Genomic DNA, 19,477 nt, shown 5'->3' with positions numbered 1-19,477 from the left:
GGGAGTGGGTGCTTCTTGGCGGCCATGTTGGATTTTTGTGAATTAGACATTTCCACAGGAAAGATTTCTTCGTGCTTTTAGTGTTGCGCTCTGAGGACCTCATAGAAATACAAAGTGCTTGTAATTTGTTCCCACGTGAAACCTTTTTTTTTTACCTGGACAATCCAGGATTTTGGTTTCCCTGGTCATTTGCACGTCACGACGTTCACGTGTTGAATCTGCGGTCTTGAAATCGTGAATAGGTTCGTTTTGTGGAAGTTCGGCGTCACGTGGTTCGCTTTTGTCGGGACACGTGCTTTGGACTAGTGTACCGTCGTGTACCGCACTACTAGTACTGCACGATACCTCATTATACCGTACTTTGTCTACTCTACCTTACAGTCCCCTCCGGTGCGCAATGAACCAAGATCTCTCCGATGAAGATCACGGAACAAACCCCCCCGGGATCCACGAGCGGTTTCGATGGTGGTAATGTGCTCGTTCCGGGAGGTTCTCCCGCAGACTGCGGGTCCAGGGTCGGTCCACCCGAGAAAAAGGAGTCCGGACCCGGTAAGTACCTCCTTTCAGTTCAGGTTGTGCACAATGTCAGGAACTCATTTCAATGGGGGAATCTCACGGTGGTCTGAGTTGGGGAAGATGAGGTTAAAAGGTACAGATAACCGTGTAATAGCGAGGAAAAGGCGACAGAGATCACCTTGTAATAGCGAGGAAAAGGGTCCAGAGCTTACCGTGTAATACTAAGGTAAAAGGGTCCAGAGATTACCGTGTAATACTGAGGAAAAAGGGTCCAGAGCTTACCGTGTAATACTGAGGTAAAGGGGTCCAGAGATTACCGTGTAATAGCGAGGAAAAGGCGACAGAGATCACCGTGTAATAGCGAGGAAAAGGGTCCAGAGATTACCGTGTAATACTGAGGCAAAAGGGTCCAGAGCTTACCGTGTAATACTGAGGTAAAGGGGTCCAGAGATTACCGTGTAATACTGAGGTAAAAGGGAGCAGAGATTACCGTATAATACTGAGGTAAAGAGGTACAGAGATTACCGTGTAATATTGAGGTAAAAGGGAGCAGAGGTTACCGTGTAATATTGAGTTAAAAGGGAGCAGAGATTACCGTATAATACTGAGGTAAAGAGGTACAGAGATTACCGTGTAATATTGAGGTAAAAGGGAGCAGAGGTTACCGTGTAATATTGAGGTAAAAGGGAGCAGAGATTACCGTATAATACTGAGGTAAAGAGGTACAGAGATTACCGTGTAATACTGAGGTAAAAGGGAGCAGAGGTTACCGTGTAATATTGAGGTAAAAGGGAGCAGAGGTTACCGTGTAATATTGAGGTAAAAGGGAGCAGAGGTTACCGTGTAATATTGAGGTAAAAGGGAGCAGAGACTACCGTGTAATATTGAGGTAAAAGGGAGCAGAGGTTACCGTGTAATATTGAGGTAAAAGGGAGCAGAGGTTACCGTGTAATATTGAGGTAAAAGGGAGCAGAGGTTACCGTGTAATATTGAGGTAAAGAGGTACAGAGATTACCGTGTAATATTGAGGTAAAAGGCAGCAGAGGTTGCCGTGTAATATTGAGGTAAAAGGCAGCAGAGGTTGCCGTGTAATATTGAGGTAAAAGGCAGCAGAGGTTGCCGTGTAATATTGAGGTAAAAGGCAGCAGAGGTTGCCGTGTAATATTGAGGTAAAAGGCAGCAGAGGTTGCCGTGTAATATTGAGGTAAAAGGCAGCAGAGATTACCGTGTAATATTGAAGTAAATGGGAGCAGAGGTTACCATGCAATATTGAGGTAAAAGGGAGCAGAGGTTACTGTGTAATATTGAGGTAAAAGGCAGCAGAGATTACCGTGTAATATTGAGGTAAAAGGGAGCAGAGGTTACCGTGCAATATTAAGGTAAAAGGGAGCAGAGGTTACCGTGTAATATTGAGGTAAAAGGGAGCAGAGATTACCGTGTAATATTGAGGTAAAAGGCAGCAGAGGTTGCCGTGTAATATTGAGGTAAAAGGGAGCAGAGATTACCGTGTAATATTGAGGTAAAAGGGAGCAGAGGTTACCGTGCACTATTGAGGTAAAAGGGAGCAGAGGTTGCCGTGTAATATTGAGGTAAAAGGCAGCAGAGATTACCGTGTAATATTGAGGTAAAAGGCAGCAGAGGTTGCCGTGTAATATTGAGGTAAAAGGGAGCAGAGATTACCGTGTAATATTGAGGTAAAAGGGAGCAGAGGTTACCGTGCACTATTGAGGTAAAAGGGAGCAGAGGTTGCCGTGTAATATTGAGGTAAAAGGCAGCAGAGGTTGCCGTGTAATATTGAGGTAAAAGGCAGCAGAGATTACCGTGTAATATTGAAGTAAATGGGAGCAGAGGTTACCATGCAATATTGAGGTAAAAGGGAGCAGAGGTTACTGTGTAATATTGAGGTAAAAGGGAGCAGAGATTACCTTGTAATACTGAGGTAAAAGGGAGCAGAGATTACTGTGCAATATTGAGGTAAAAGGGAGCAGAGGTTACCGTGCAATATGGAGGTAAAAGGGAGCAGAGATTACCGTGTAATATGGTGGTAAAAGGGGGCAGAGATTACTGTGCAATATCAAGGTAAAAGGGAGCAGAGGTTACCGTGTAATACTGAGGTTAAAGGGAACAGAGGTTACCGTGTAATACTGAGGTAAAAGGGTACAGAGGTTACCGTGTAATACTGAGGTGAAAGGGTACAGAGGTTACCGTGTAATACCGAGGTAAAAGGGAACAGAGGTGACCGTGTTATACCGAGGTTAAAGGGAACAGAGGTTACCGTGTAATACCGAGGTAAAAGGGAACAGAGGTTACCGTGTAATACCGAGGTTAAAGGGAACAGAGGTTACCGTGTAATACCGAGGCAAAAGGGGAACAGAGGTTACCGTGTAATACCGAAGTAAAAGGGAGCAGAGGTTACCGTGCAATATGGAGGTAAAAGGGAGCAGAGATTACCGTGTAATATGGAGGTAAAAGGGAGCAGAGATTACCGTGCAATATTAAGGTAAAAGGGAGCAGAGGTTGCCGTGTAATATGGAGGTAAAAGGGAGCAGAGATTACCGTGCAATATTGAGGTTAAAGGGAACAGAGGTTACCGTGTAATACTGAGGTTAAAGGGAACAGAGGTTACCGTGTAATACCGAGGTAAAAGGGAACAGAGGTTACCGTGTAATACCTTGGTTAAAAGGAACAGAAGTTACCGTGTAATACCGAGGTAAAAGGGAACAGAGGTTACCGTGTGATTGTAAAGACCATATTGTATGAACTGCCTGCCACATGCCTAGAAGGAACAAATGTCCCATTATCTATTGTCTGCACACAACCTTCATCAGGATTTTATTTGTTTTATTGTGTCAAGTTGTGTCTCATCATCATCTCTGATGCTGTGTCCAAACTTGTTCAGAATTCTCACCAAATCCTTGTTGCTTGTTTGCTTCAGGATGTTCACAAGAGGCTGTGTAAGCTGTAAGCTCGACAAAACAAGTGTTTTTTGTGTGGTCTTTTGTGCGTTTTATCGTGACTTGTATCACGGGATGTGGAACTCTATTTCCAAAGCTGTATTCGTGTTAATTCATTGAAAGAAGTTAGGGGAGGCCTCGTGTTATGTTTAGCGTTGTCATTTTGGGGACTCGGGAGTATGGGGATGAAAAAGGGTATAAATAGAGACCGAAGGAGAAAGGAAGACGAGTTCATAAAATGTGATCGATGCTCGGTGTGGGTCGTATCAACTGTTATGATGATATGTTAGGTGGTCATATTTTGGACCATTAGCTGTGTGTTAATCAGCTGTCAGGATTCTAACCTTGCTTGTAACTGTGCATTATTCAAACCTTGCTTTAAAATGTTGCTTTAAATGTTTCAGGCTACCAATGTTCCATGCACCCCACTGTTTTTGGACAGCGTCCAGCTGTTCCTGTTTCTTGGAAACTAAGCCCTTATCACCCTTCCTGTTGCTCTGTGGTGGTGTGCCCTTAGTGCGACCTTGGAGAGAACTGTGGAATTGTTCCTTCAGTGTATGCTGCCCACACATTCCTATTCTCAGTGATCACCAAAGCTTTGCCTTTGTTATCAGCAGGTGCTAGTGAAGGAGTGTAGGAAAGTTATTAGTTTGCAAGGCTTGCATATCTGAGAGTTGTGTAGGTGGCTTGGAAACTGTGGTTGCATATCTGAGAATTGACCGATTCAACTTCCCCTAGGGCCCGAGGGAGGGGGGAAAGAAGCCCACTGCCACATTTATTTCTTTTATTTCTTTGTTTCCTTATCCCTTAGCATACACTTTTAGTCCACACCCAGTTTTTCCTTTACACTTTTAGTCCACACCCAGTTTTGCTTTGTGTGATTATATATGTGATGGTGTTGGAGCATATTTTTAATGTGATTCAGGGGAGCCTGACTGAAGGGTCACTGAGTCACATTCCGCATGCGTGTGGTCTTCGGAAATAAAACGTGTAATTCGAGGATCCTCATCTGACTCTGTCATTTTACTCGGCCGAGTGGAGAGTCATAACAATTGGCGACGAGGATGGGATTCGACTGATGCTGGTGGTGTGGACGGTGGGACTCCACTTGGTGTACAGCGATCGCAAGGGATCAGCTAAAAGGTACGTGGCGATCGCACGTAGGGCACCTAAAATAGGGAGCCCCAGTTAGGCGAGCGCTGTACACTTGGTGGGTTGCGCCCTGCCGGACGCAGCTCCAGGATCTGCTCGAATCAAGAACTGTAACGGTAAACACATATGAGGTGATTCGAATGCGGTTTGTCTGAAGAGCACAAAGGGGGAGGGCTGTCAGGCAGTGTTTGTAGAGCCGGTAAGGGTCGAGGATAAAGGTATCCGTGTGAAATAAGGAGGAAACAGGTTGGAATCCTGTACCAAGAGAGGGAAGGTTAGAGGCCTTCATTGGGTTTGAGGCTATTAGGCGGCGGGTCGAAAGGGACCTCAGTCCCGGTGTAAAAGGAGAAATGATTTACAGCTATTAGGCGGCTGATTGAAAGGGATCTCGGTCCCGGTGTAAAAGGAGAAACGATTTACAGCTATTAGGCGGTTGATAAGATAAGAACAAAAGAATGGGGAATAAATCTTCAAAGAACGAGAAGATACCAAAAGGAACAACATTGAAAGTTATCAGTGACAAATATGGAATCGATAACGTAAAGGGAATACAGGACTGGGTGAAGTGGACCGCGGGAAGAAAAGATCCCTTTCCGCTGACTGGATCCTTAGATCCAAAGATATTAAACACAGTGAGTAATGCGCTGATAGAGGGCAAAGCAGGAGGCCCGAAACAAAGTGGACCACACTGGAAAGCGTTGGCCGCGTGGCTAATGGAGTCGCAAGTCGAGACAGAGCATAGGCGACTCGGACTAGAAGGGACTGTGAACCAACGGAAAATACAAGACGAGGAACGACAAGGGAGACTAAAACAGGCGCTAGACCAGCTAACGGAAGTTAAGACACAGGGAGAGGACAAACAGAGAGAACTAGACCAAGTGTTAGCGCAGCTGACGGAGGTCAAGATACAGAGTGAGGAGAGACAGGAGAAGTTGAAGCAGGCGTTAGCACAGATAGCAGAAATCAACGACGACGTGAACCGAAAGACGACAACCCGACTTGGGACAACAAAAGGAATTTACCCTGTCTTAGAAGGGGACAGAGTAAAAGGAGGGACCGACATTCACCAGTTCCCCATGATACAAGCAGCAGGGGGAGATTGGGTTTGGAGATCATGGACCCCACAAGACATTAGGGGAGTAAAAGCTAGCATGGAAGAATGTATAAAGAAAAACCCGAGAAGGGCCATTCAGATATTACATGACCAGATAAAAATGCAGGGGGCAACCAGGACAGACATAGGGTTTATCTGCACTGCTGTCCTGCCCAGTGTGTTTGGAGCCGGCGTGCGGCAGCCTGGAGTGTAAAATGGAAGGAGAAACAGATACCACCTTAAACCAACATTACCCGGAGGGAGCCGACCGGGAAGCACAGGCACTGTACAGAGGAAGAGTACAAACCCTGATGGAAGAACTTGCGGCGGAGATGGCCCCAAGGGTAATGGATTGGCAGGCAATACAGGATGTCACACAGAATCCCAAGGAATCACCTGGGGAGTACAAGGCACGACTGTATGAGCAGATCGAACTGCACTCAGGATTTATTAACATCGCACAGACGCCCTCCATTTCCTGAACACTATGTTCGTAGATGGACTGTGTGACGAAGTAAGGCGAGAGGTGAAAGCGGACATGCCAGGGTGGAAAACGGCTGACGTAGATGCCGTGTTTGAAAGGGCAAGACAGGCTTGGCAGACTCTAAGAGAAGAGGAACGGAGGGGAAAGAAAGATACCAAAGCTCTAGTTGCAAGAAATCTTGAATTGAAAAGCCGTAAATACGAAGAGAGGGAAAGCAGGCCTCGCTGGGAAAATCCAGATTGGGAACCCCGGTATGAAGCCGAACGGGACCAGCGGAGACCTTGGAACCGAGAGAAGGAGCCGCAAAAACAGGGAGAATGCTTTAACTGCGGTCAATCCGGGCACTGGTTTCGGGACTGCCCGGCACCGCCTAAGCAACGAGGCTGGGGCTCGCGGCCACCACAACAGCAAGAGAGACCAACAGCGCCCCCTAGAGAATATGAGAGGAGAAGGGAGACAGCAGGAAGAAACTATTGACATGAGGACACCGTGGTGGCTCCGCAAAGGGAAACGCGGAATGTAAGGGAATTGACCACGACCTTAAACGTAGAGGGGAGACAAGTAACATTCCTGGTAGATACAGGGGCCACCCGGTCAACACTAAAACAAGGAGAGATAAAGAACCTGCCACTCTCAGGTGAGTCAGTGAGTGTGGTGGGGGTTTCGGGACGGAGAGAGGATATCCCGATTTCGGACAAATTACGAATTGAAGTAGGTCCCCTGCGGGGAGAACATGCATTTTTGGTAGCCAAACACACTCCGATGAATTTGTTAGGAAGAGATTTGTTGTGCAGAATGGGATGTACCATAACATGCAAGCAAGACGGAGTTTTCATAGATGCTCCGCTGGCATTGCAAGAGGAAGTAATGACCCTCATGATGACCGAACTCGGACCGGTAGTCTATTGGTTGCGGGTTGTGTCACAAGAGGGGAGAGATAAACTGACTAGGGATTGGGAAAGTGCGAAAAGATTGCGGGACGTAGAGGAATGGTTGCGTGGCAACGACATTGAATTGAAAGAAGTGGAACTGCCTTTACACTGTACGGTCTATTATGACGAAACAGGGCAGGATTTTGATTACTCGGACAGAGTACATGAAGAGTACGCTACCACACGCACTTTAATGACAACCACTTTGTGGATCGGAAAAGAGGGAGCGGCAATGGAGGTAGAGCTAACTAACAAGGAACGTGAGCTAATGAAGCACAGAGAAGGACTTACCCCGCACGTCTCAATGGCGGTCGGAAAAGGACATAGTGCCGAAGAACTGGGAAGAATGTTGACCAGGTTGAGATGTGCCTCGGAACCACCAGGGAGGGATAGTGAAACCCAGAGCACTTTACAGGCCAGTCGACGGGGGGATGGATGGAAGGTATGCTTACCTGATCAGATTTTGTCATGTATGTTAGAAAGGCATGAGATGAACAGCGAAAGGCCACGCCGCCAGACCAACAGGGAAACGAGAACGGAGGAAAGACTGCAGGAAGTACCTGTTGAATTATGGACACGACATCCGAATGACGTGGGCAGAGTGCTAGCCGCAACGCCCGTGTCTATCCAGATAAAGGAGGGGGTACCCCTGCCTCGAGTGGCTCAATACCCGTTGCGCAAAGAGGCAATAGAAGGGATCGCTCCGGTGATAGCATCATTACGCGATCAAGGGGTGATAATACCTACTAAGAGCCAATGTAACACACCAATCCTGCCGGTGGAGAAGCCCGGAGGAAACAAATGGAGGTTCGTACAAGATCTGCGAGCAGTGAATAAGTGTGTGAAAGCATCCTTTCCCGTGGTGCCACACCCGGTTACGATACTGTCAGGGGTGCCGTCCACTGCGACGCATTTTTCCGTGGTAGACTTGTGCTCGGCGTTCTTTAGCATACCGCTAGCCAAAGAGTCGCAACACTTGTTTGCCTTCAGCTACGACGGACAACAATACACCTGGACTGTACTTCCGCAGGGGTTCTGCGATAGTCCAACGCTCTTCTCGCAGGCTCTGAAGGAGGACCTGGAGGACATAGAGCTCCCGGAAGGATCAGTCATGATACAATATGTGGACGACCTGTTGGTATGCTCGGACAATCAAACTAAATGTGAAACGGACACTGTAGCGCTGTTAACAGCTCTCGCCCGAAAGGGCCACAAAGTCAGCAAAGACAAATTACAGTTTTCGCAGCCAAGGGTGACGTATTTGGGACATATACTGGAACAGGGGCAGAGGAGCCTCGGAGCTGAACGGGTGGAGACAATTCTAGAGCACCCAAAACCCACTACATTGCGACAATTGCGGCGGTTCCTCGGGATGACGGGGTACTGCCGGCAGTGGATCCCTGATTATGCAGTTAGGGCACGATCACTGTACGACATGGTAAAGGAGGCAGAGGGGGATAAGATCTCCTGGACGAATGGTGCGAACAAAGACTTTGAAACATTGAAACAGGCCTTGTCAAAAGCACCAGCATTGGGGCTACCGAACTATGATCTTTCCTTCACTCTATTCGTCCATGAAAGAGGAGGGTTCGCCCAAGCGGTGCTGACGCAAGAACACGGAGGAAAGAATAGGCCGATTGCGTACTACAGTAGTCATTTGGACTCGGTCGCCGCCACCTATCCTGGGTGCTTACGGGCAGTAGCAGCAACGCAATACGCAGTGACCGCAACAGCAACGCTGGTTTTGGGTTCTCCGCTGACCGTGAAGGTACCGCATGATGTGGCGGCGCTGATACGGCAAAATAAGACACAACATATATCAGCGGCACGAGCAGTTCAACATGATTTGGTGCTGTTGCAGGCAACTATTATAACGATCGAAAGATGTTCGCCACTGAACCCAGCCTCCCTAATGCCAGCGGGCGATGAGGGAGAGGCACATGTGTGTGAACGAGTGCTGGTGGAAGAGACAAAGGCTAGGCGTGACCTACAGGAAGCCCCGATCGAGAATGCAGAATTGGAACTGTTCGTAGATAGAGCGGCGAGGAAGAACCGATGGGGAAAAACCATCGCTAGCTTTGCAGTATGCACCGCAAGCGCCACCTTGAGGAAACAATTGTTACCAAAGGGATTTTCAGCCCAACAAGCTGAGCTGGAAGCATTGATATGCGGGTGTGAGCTGGGTGCGGGTAAGACATTGAACATATACACAGATTCTAGGTATGCCTGGGGCATCTTACATGACTCCGCTGCCATTTGGGCCTTGCGTGGCTTTAAGACGTCCTCAGGGAAGGTTATCCGACATGGGGACTTGATCAAACGACTGATACGAGCAGCACAAGAGCCGCAACAGATTGCAGTGATTAAATGCAAAGCTCACACAGGAGGGACAGATGAAGTGTCAAAAGGCAACGAAAGAGCAGATTTAGCGGCAAAAGCAGTGCTCGATGAGGAGGAGGCGAACCCACAACCAACGACCGAACTTTACGTGGAGCAAATGGTAGACGGTCCACAAACGCAAGAACAGCTGAAGGACCTGCAGGTCTCCGCAACTATGGAAGAACAGGAATCATGGAGGGTGAAGGAGGGTGCAAAGCAAAACATACATGGAGTATGGGTGGATGAGCGAAATAGACCATTTGTACCCCGGATATTGCTACCATGGCTCGCCCTCACTGCACATGCGCAGGGCCATATGGGAATAAAAGGGGTGGCGGAAATTATTCGTCAAACCTGGAATGCCCCAGGTGTAACAACAGCAGCAACAGAGGTGGTTAGCAATTGTGCGACCTGTGGTAGACATAACAGGAAGTATGCCGCCAAGAAACGGGGAGCACACCCACCCCCGTCCGGACCGTTTCAACACCTTCAGATGGATTTTATAAAATGCCGGCATACAAACATCACCAATATGTGCTGGTAATTGTGGATATGTTTTCTAAGTGGGTAGAGGCCTTTGCCACGACCAATCAGGAAGCTGATACAGTGGCCAAACTACTTTTACAGGAAGTAATTCCGCGATTTGGGATTCCAACATGACTATCCTCGGACCAAGGAGGGTCTTTTACGGCAAAAGTAATGGGAAAAGTAGCCGAAGGCTTGGGTATCAACCAGAAACTGCATTGTCCGTACCACCCCCAGTCAGCAGGGGCAGTAGAAAGAGAGAACCAAACCCTAAAGCAGACGCTTTCCAAACTCTGCGAGGGCCAGTCAATGCCCTGGCCAGACGTGCTGCCGATAGCGCTCATGAAAATGCGGGCAACAAATAATGCTGCCAAAGGCTCTCGCCCCACGAAATTATAACAGGACATCCTATACAGTTACCGGTCTCGGCTCCGCCAGATATGGGAGATTGGGATTTGGCATGTATGACTGACGGAATGATGAACTATTGCAGAACACTCACTGCTACCATTAGGGCTTTTCACTCACAGGTACAAGAAGCATTGCCGATACCTGCTGGAGACCCGTTACATGATTTCCAACCTGCTGAACGAGTTTGGGTGAAAGAGTTCCTGCAGAAAGACGCCCTGCAACCCAAGTGGACCGGGCCCTACACTGTACTTTTGACCACGCTCTCGGCCGTCAAAGTGAGGGGTAAGAGTGCATGGATACACCACTCACACTGTAAACGAGCACCCAAGAAAGCTGCTGAAACTAGGGAACCGGAGGAGGTAACCCCAGCAGAGGTTCCGGCTTTGTCCGATTCAGTCTTTTACCGGGATAGTGAAGACGACGACGAGGGGGAAGACGTGATATCTCTACAGAGACCCCCTCCACCACCGAACCAAGACGGGGCTGGCCCAGCAGGACAGGGAGAGATAGTACGGGGAGACCCACTGCAAGCAGAGCCAGGTGCCCCGCCGGACCCGGGACCTGAAAACGTAGACAACAGGGATCCTGAAAGACCAGCGCTAGAACCAAACGCTCCGCCAGACGTGGAGCCGGAACCTGGACCAGGCACCCTGCCAAACGTGGAACAGGCAGGTTTAGACGACAACAACATTGTAATACAGGAAACAGCGACAGGACCTTGACGACACAACATGCAACTCCTGGTGCTAGCGCTGCTCCTGTGCGAGGGCGGCCTGTCACGAGGCAGCAAACCGACAGCCTTAGACCCCGAGAACCATACACGCCTCCTACACCTCGACCACGAAAGGGGAAACGGGAGTGAGTTAGCAACTTCTTTACAGCGTAGCAGGAGAGGGGTACCAAGAGAGGTGACAGCAAGCAAATATGCAAATTTTGGGACAACCCATAACAAGGAGTTAGACACAGTAAGAGTCTTTTCAGTTAACCTGCACTCCAACCTTTTTCGTCAATGATTCCACACCCATTAGACATAAAGGTACCGCTGCTCCGACCTCAACAACTCATAGAAATACCCTGCATCCTAGCAGATGGGTCTAGTGACCTGGTAGACCGACACAAGGGCCTTACAGCCATCCTATGGTACCATTTACTAGCAGGCCAGGATCACACAGTGGCGAGACAAGTAAAGAAGGGGTCCTCCACCAGACAAGGATATGAATGGGGCCAGCACGCGAGTCTGATAACTAGAATTCCACAAGTACCAGACGACACCCCTTTGGCATACTATTGCCGCGTTCTATGGAGCAACCACACAGCACGGAGTAGTTGGATACACTTCACTGTACAAAGAAAGGAGCCGCCGACAAGGCCCCCGAATACCTTTGTAGCCCTAACCACAGAGATAGCAAACATTGAGAACCGGAGTGAGTGCTGGGTGTGCCTTAAACCACCATCTGGCCTCGTGACCGGACTTCCTCTTTTCGTACTACCATTAACCATCTTCAATCATGTAACCGGACCAGTAGAAGGGCTCGAAACTGAGACCTCAGCCCGTGGTTATACACAACGGGTCTATGCAGGGAAGAATCCGAGTGCTAATGTAATGGTGGTACCATCTCCCCTATGGGTAGAAAACACCAGGGGAGCAGTCTGTTTTACAGGACAGGGAGCAAACAGAATGGGAAAGTCAGAATGTGAGATTCAACTTCCCCTCCCGAAATCAACTGACCAGGAAGTCATCGCTGTTAACCCGGACACCCAGGTAGAGGAGCAAGTAACATTCACAATAAAAGCAGCCTTACACCATGACAACGTGGATGATCCCGCCAAAAGGCATTCACTTGGTTTATGGGACAAGGCTTACCCCTACCTACCAAAAAGGGTGGGAAGGGAGTTGTTATTTAGCTTCAGTAGTTCCGGATAGCAGAATTAAAGACCACTTTTTACCCTACCCCTGCACCACCACGGCATCGACGCAGCGCATCAGAGACAGGGATCCAGAGGGATGGGCCGGTGTATCAGAGCGCTTAGGGGTGATCAAAGGCACCTGGTGGGAGAAGGCTCTTGGCTTTTTCATGCCACATGCCGGTACTACTATTAATAGCATTAGGTTAGATGAGCTTTCACAAGTTTTGGAATATTTAGGTAATGTAACCATGGCTTACTATACAGAATTAACAGAGATGTTGGTATCAATGCGCGCTATGGTAATACAGAACAGAGTAGCTTTAGACATGCTTCTAGCAGAGCAAGGAGGGGTATGCGGGATGATTGAAGGAGAATGTTGCGTCTGGATTCCGGACCCGAAGGACATAACTAATCGTGCGGTGGCCCGAATTAAAAGGTGGTGGAAGTTCTCACAAGCAATCGAGTGGAACGTGAGGAAGGTTATGCATGGTGGAAGTCGATCTTCCAGGGCTGGGGAGGTTGGTTGTTGCGACTAATAGGGTCAGTACTTTTAATCATTGTGGTGGTAATTTTTGGGGTGTTTCTAATCAAACTTCTCATTACCATTTGTTTGAAGAAGTGCTGCGCAGCGTCACCCCTCACCCAGGCCATTATAATAATTAACAGCGAACTCTCTGTTGAGGACGACTTGGCCAGTAATGGGGAGGGGGACGACCAGGGCCTTCAGGGGGACGTCATACACGTGGACCTAGGCCAAGGTTTACAACCATTCCTCCTTGTTGAAGCAGATAACTAACCCAGGAGAGAGTGTGTGTCGTTTTGCCTTCCAGTGCAAGATGTGACTCCTGCGCTGGACGAGCTTACACCCATGCCTTGAGTACTACTTTTGCTACTTGCTTATGTATAATTGTTTAAACAATAGTATTACCATTGCTGCTAACATAGAACAGTATTACATGTTAATATGGTGTGGACTTAGCATTGAATTCATACACTGCAGCTTAAACGGGAGGCATGTGGCAGTGGGTAGGACAAAAGGGAGAAGACAATGGTAACAGAAGCTAACCTGAACCACCGGCAGTTGGGGACTTCTCATTTGGAGAATGTTGATGGCTATCCACGGCATTCGTAAATCCCGTTTGGCAGGCGCGGGGGCCTAGGGGTAACTGCTACAGGAACCAAATAGGGGTCCACTCGGTCGGTGAGTCTCAGGTGTATTGGGAATGGTCAAAATATGACCAAGGAGGAAACTGTTATGATGATATGTTAGGTGGTCATATTTTGGACCATTAGCTGTGTGTTAATCAGCTGTCAGGATTCTAACCTTGCTTGTAACTGTGCATTATTCAAACCTTGCTTTAAAATGTTGCTTTAAATGTTTCAGGCTACCAATGTTCCATGCACCCCACTGTTTTTGGACAGCGTCCAGCTGTTCCTGTTTCTTGGAAACTAAGCCCTTATCACCCTTCCTGTTGCTCTGTGGTGGTGTGCCCTTAGTGCGACCTTGGAGAGAACTGTGGAATTGTTCCTTCAGTGTATGCTGCCCACACATTCCTATTCTCAGTGATCACCAAAGCTTTGCCTTTGTTATCAGCAGGTGCTAGTGAAGGAGTGTAGGAAAGTTATTAGTTTGCAAGGCTTGCATATCTGAGAGTTGTGTAGGTGGCTTGGAAACTGTGGTTGCATATCTGAGAATTGACCGATTCAACTTCCCCTAGGGCCCGAGGGAGGGGGGAAAGAAGCCCACTGCCACATTTATTTCTTTTATTTCTTTGTTTCCTTATCCCTTAGCATACACTTTTAGTCCACACCCAGTTTTTCCTTTACACTTTTAGTCCACACCCAGTTTTGCTTTGTGTGATTATATATGTGATGGTGTTGGAGCATATTTTTAATGTGATTCAGGGGAGCCTGACTGAAGGGTCACTGAGTCACATTCCGCATGCGTGTGGTCTTCGGAAATAAAACGTGTAATTCGAGGATCCTCATCTGACTCTGTCATCTTACTCGGCCGAGTGGAGAGTCATAACATCAACAACAGGGGAAGCGGAGGGTACTTACTGTTGCAGGAAGTGTGAGGAAATATCCCACTTAAGGATATTCCACGGTTGAAGGAACGCATCGTATAATTTGCAGCAAGTAGCAGAATATGAGAAATTTGAAGATAGTAGTTGGTTGTGGTTGTGGAGTGAAGTTGCTGAGGATATTGGAAATGGTGTAGGTGCAGCGGGTGCAGGCAGTGGTGGAGGTGCAGCAGGTGCAGGCAGTTGTGGAGGTGCAGCGGGTGCAGGCAGTGGTGGAGGTGCAGCAGGTGCAGGCAGTGGTGGAGGTGCAGCAATATAAATTGGTATGAGGTTTGCGAGACAGTTTTTGTGAGTGATGAGATTATTAAACTTGTTGATTGTTCATTCTGCAGGAAGGATTGCAGGCTTAGAGTTCTGTGCAGTTTTGAAGGAGCAGGAGTTAGGGACATCGAAGGAAGGGTAAACGATATTGTATCAGGTCATGGCACGAAGAAGTTGGTTGTGGTACACCTATGAGCAAATGATGGAGGGAAAGTTTACTCAGAGGTTTTGAAAAATAGATACAGGATATTGGGATAGTAGCATCCAAGGTGTCAATGAAAGCCTGGATCTTAGTTTTGACCAAGGAAACCCATGATCCCAGCGGCTCAGACTCCTCAATCAGCACCTCTAGGGCCCCCAAGAGGATGTCTTAAGTCTCTGCAAAGATGACTGCATCATCTGCGAAATCAAGGTCGGAGATCTTGACATTCCCAAACGATGCACCGCAACTTGATCTCTCCGACATCCTCCCCAAAACCCAGTCCATACAAATGCTGAAAAGTGTGGGGGGCAGTACACACCCCTGACAAACTCCAGTAACAACTGGAAATAAGTCAGAGATGGTATCACCACATCTCACAGCACTCTAGTGCCAGAGTATAGTTCATACATTAGGTTGATCAGTTTTGGTGGCACCCCACGAAGACCAAGAATCCTCCAGAGGACATCCCGATTCACTGAATCAAACGCTTTACAGAGATCAACATAGGCTGCAAGCAGCCCCTGCCGAAACCCTCGTCTGCGTTCGGTGAGGACCCGAAGAGCAAGGTTATGGTCAATCGTTGACCTCTTTGGTGTAAAGTCTGACTGCTCTGGACGCTGATGCTTAAGGAGGTGGTGGTGAACCCTATCAAGAATTATCCAAGCAAAGACCTTGCCCGGCACTGAGAGCAGCGTCACCCCTCGGAGGTTGTTGCGGTCTTGGCGATCACCCTTCCCTTTCCAGAGGGACAACAAAGCCCCTCTTCCAGTCATTTGGCATGATGACTGTGTTCTAGGCAGAGCACAAAACTGCATGCAACGACACGGGTGCAGCATTTCCACCAGCCTTGAGAAGTTCAGCATGGATGCCACAGATCCCTGGAGCTTTACCCCATTTCAACCGGTTCACCGCAGCCTGTGTTTTCACAAACGAAGGTGGACCACTGTTGATTGGAGGGTCAGCAATAGGGATAGTAACACCCTATCAATAGGGTGTTGCTATCAATATCAAGTAACACCCTAGCAATAGGGAAGCAAAGAGTGGCTGTGAGTGGGAGGATGTCTTGCTGGGAGGATGTAAGTAGCAGGGTACTTCAGGGATCAGTACTCGGACCATTATTATTCATTATTTACATCAACGATTTGGATAACGGGGTAAAGAGTAAACTTTCCAAATTTACAGATGACACAAAGCTTTGAGGTGAGGTTGATAGCAGATCGGGTTGTGATCAGACACAGGAAAGTTATTGATACTTGTAGAGATTGGGCAAAAGATTGGCAGATGTAATTTAACCTGAACAAGTGTAAGGTGTTCGGGATGGGAAAGAACAATGAAAATAGAGATTACAGGATGCAAGGGGTAATTTTGGAGTATGCCACACAGGAGAAGGATCTGGGGGTGGTAATAGATACGGGAGGTAAGGAGGCAGCACAGTGCCAGGCAGCTATAGGGAGAGAAAATAGGGTTTTAGGTTGTATTCGGAGGGGGATCATTAATAAATCAAAAGAGGTGGTGTTAACATTGTACAGGAATTTAGTGAGGGCCACATCTAGAATATTGTGTGCAGTTTTGGTCACCACAGTTCCGGAAGGACATCGATGCCATAGAGAGGGTTCAGTTCAGCGCAGGGCTACGAGATTTGATTCTTGGCCTCGCTAGACTCAGCTATGAGGATCAGCTGTAGGAGAGATGGCTTTGTTCACTAGAAAGGAGGCAGTTACGAGGAGATATGATGGAGATGTTTAAGATAATGAAAGGTGTAGATATAATAAGTGAAGATGAATTAATTATTCAACAGAGTGGACCGTGATAGGACCAGGGGCCATCGCCTGAAAGTAAAGAAGAGGAGAGTTAAGACGGTAGTAAATTAGGGGACTTTCACTCAGAGAGTAGTTAATGCATGGAATGGTCTCCCTGGAAAGGTAGTGGCAGCAGAAACAGTCGATAAGTTTGAATCGAAATTGCATAGGTACCTGGAAGTTACGGAGATAGAGGGGTATAGGGATGTTAACAGGACTTGTAGGTAGCTTGAGCATTGATGGGTGATTGTGTCCATGTTTACGGAGTGCTGTTGGTGGGGGTCTCGTCAAGGGGTGTTGGGTGGTAGATGTTGTGTTTTTTTACCCAAGACCATGCTCCCTCCCCTGAGGGGTTAAAAATACAAAAACTGCACCAACTACGAAACAAACACTTCATTTATAAAAATAACATTTTGTATTTTCTTTTTTTGATCTGGTGTTGATAAATTGTTGTGGTGTTGATGTGGCACAGGCATGAGGGGTTGAATGGCCCTCTACCTGTGTCTAATTTCCTTGTGTCTCCTTCTGATATGTGTTGCCAGACCCACGTTTTGGCGGAGGAATATTTGTAACTTGAGTCGTAACTTCTTCAGCTACATTAAGAAGCTTTTTATACTGTGCCTCTGACAAAGGCACTTTCCTCTGATGACCGATTATGTTTAGTAATCATCCAGGGAAGATGATTGTACAGGTCATTAGGAATGTTCTTTGATGCTGCTTCACATGAGATTTCCTATTCTGCTGAAGAATTGTGCTTTGCCTGATGTGCGGTTTCCGCTCTAATTGTTTCATCAAGTTTTGGTACGTGTCCTGTGTAGTGTGTACCTGAACTTTTCTCTCTGTGCCTTAGCAATCTCTTTCATCTTAACTCTCAGGTGCTTTGCCAAAGCGTGTGAATCCCTCCGGATCATCAGGACGGTATTCCCGGATGTCTCATCGTCATTGCAGTCAGGCTCGTCTACTTGTTGCCGTAACCGAGCTGCAAGGACACACATTTCATTCACTTATGTCAGCCGAGCACACCATGCTGACCTTTCCGCTCTGAGGCAGTATTTGGATCACTTTCTCATAATGGTCCAACGGCCTCTTGCGAAGTCTATCAGTTCTGTATGAGATTGCATTCACAACACCTTCGCCTCTTCCAATTACTCCTATATCTGTCCCGAGTAATGTGAAATGCTCACCGGTCTTTGAGTACGCTTCCTGTTATTTCTGATACGAGTTGCCCAAAGCCTTTGTCATACTGATCAGTAAAATGGCTCATTGATGTGGAGCAGTTTGTATATCCTTTATGGTCATGAAGCTGTCCATCCATGATATCCGGTGTTTACTACGTTTTTGATTAATTTTTCATGTGGAGACCTGCGTTTCTTTCGACTTTGAGACCACATAATAAGGCCAAAAAAACCCGCCCGACCCTAAAAATTCCGCCGACCCTACGTTTTTTTTTGTTTTTTTGCTATCGATTTCAAGTATCTTGTTGATTGCGATCGCGATCGCAAAAACCCGGAAGTGTTTCGGACAGAACCCGCCGACAAAAAGGGTGGTACTCGAGCCGGGGGAGATTTTGGGAGGGATTTATTAGGAAAAAAAAAAAAAAAAAAGATCCCGACCGACCTCCCCTATTTTTCAGTGACCCGTTACGCCAATGCAACATTTTTTTTTTTGGCCTAAGTTACGATAATTATTTACCCAGACGTCATGGTCACGCGCTCTGTTCGCTCCTGCGGTTCAAACTCGGCTTATTACCGTTCATCAATTCTCGGCAGATAAGCTCGGCATGTCGGGTTTTTCATCAAGACTCTCACACGTCACAAAATGTATCATTGACATTGTAAAATGAGTATTTGTTGATGATATATTTGTGATAAAGGCTTTTCTGATGGAATTTTTTATTGAAATTTTTATATTTGGTTTAAATGGATTGTTTTTGTTTCAGATTTTATGGTTAAAGTGAAGATGAAGTCCGAGTTTGGTGACGATTCGTTCCCTCAAGATGAAGGTTTGAACCACAAACACATTGTTATAGTTTTATAGTTTATGATGATAATGTTATAATCCAGAATAAACTTTACCACAGTACATCCGGTACTTGTTATTTCTCCCAAGGTACAAATACCCATCAAGTTTGGTGTTAAATTATGAATGAAAATCCCAGCCACGTTATCCATTCCTCCATCGCTGTTTACTTGTGCTTATACAAATCATGAATACCAATCACATTCCAAACAGTAACAATGATGTTAATCTGGATCCTCAACATTTTCCAAGACGTCCTGAATATTTATGTACTCTTAGAAGCCCGTGGTAAAAATACCACAATAGAAAAAAAGGAAAAGGATTTCCTTTGACTGTTGCACTGGTTGAAAGAGATAAAATAAAAATGGGAGGTTCATTCAGGAATGTATTGAGTTGTTGTATGTACCTGATGCTTTAAGAAGAGAAGAGAGTAAAATTAATTTAACAACTTCTTGATTTATTCAAATTACATTGGGTAAACTTGCCATGGATTACCGTGAAACCACGACATTCGCGGACACCATGTTTTCACGGTTCATAAAATGTGACCTGCTTTTGCATTCGCAGCCCTGTGGTTCACGTTTTTGTGGGTGCATAAACCATCGCCCCCCTACCATTCCCAACAAACAATGGTCACACAACCCAACCCTCCTCCATCTCCCCACAACCCCCTGTATGGCTATATATCTGCAGCATGTACTGGGTCTCATTCTTTATTCTCATCCTGCTGCCTTGACCTGCGAACCCTAACTTCAACC

General features: G+C 47.0%; 1 protein-coding gene across 1 annotated transcript in view; it reads left to right on the top strand.

Annotated features, from left to right (window-relative positions):
- The first annotated feature begins 289 nt into the window (after positions 1–289).
- The window catches only part of LOC147009095 (uncharacterized), a 74,988-nt gene continuing 55,800 nt past the window's right edge, over positions 290–19,477 (top strand). Inside the window, 3 exon segments of the mRNA XM_085862980.1 lie at positions 290–436; positions 438–549; positions 18,640–18,702. Coding sequence (XP_085719106.1) covers positions 398–436; positions 438–549; positions 18,640–18,702 — 214 coding nt within the window. The 5' untranslated portion in view covers positions 290–397.

The sequence above is a fragment of the Eptatretus burgeri genome, chromosome 17 (assembly GCF_056783735.1).
Source record: "Eptatretus burgeri isolate ZD-2024b chromosome 17, Ebu_testis_v1, whole genome shotgun sequence".
NCBI lineage: Eukaryota > Metazoa > Chordata > Myxini > Myxiniformes > Myxinidae > Eptatretus > Eptatretus burgeri.
Note: the sequence above shows the minus strand (reverse complement) of the source record. Positions and strands in the feature narration are given on the sequence as shown.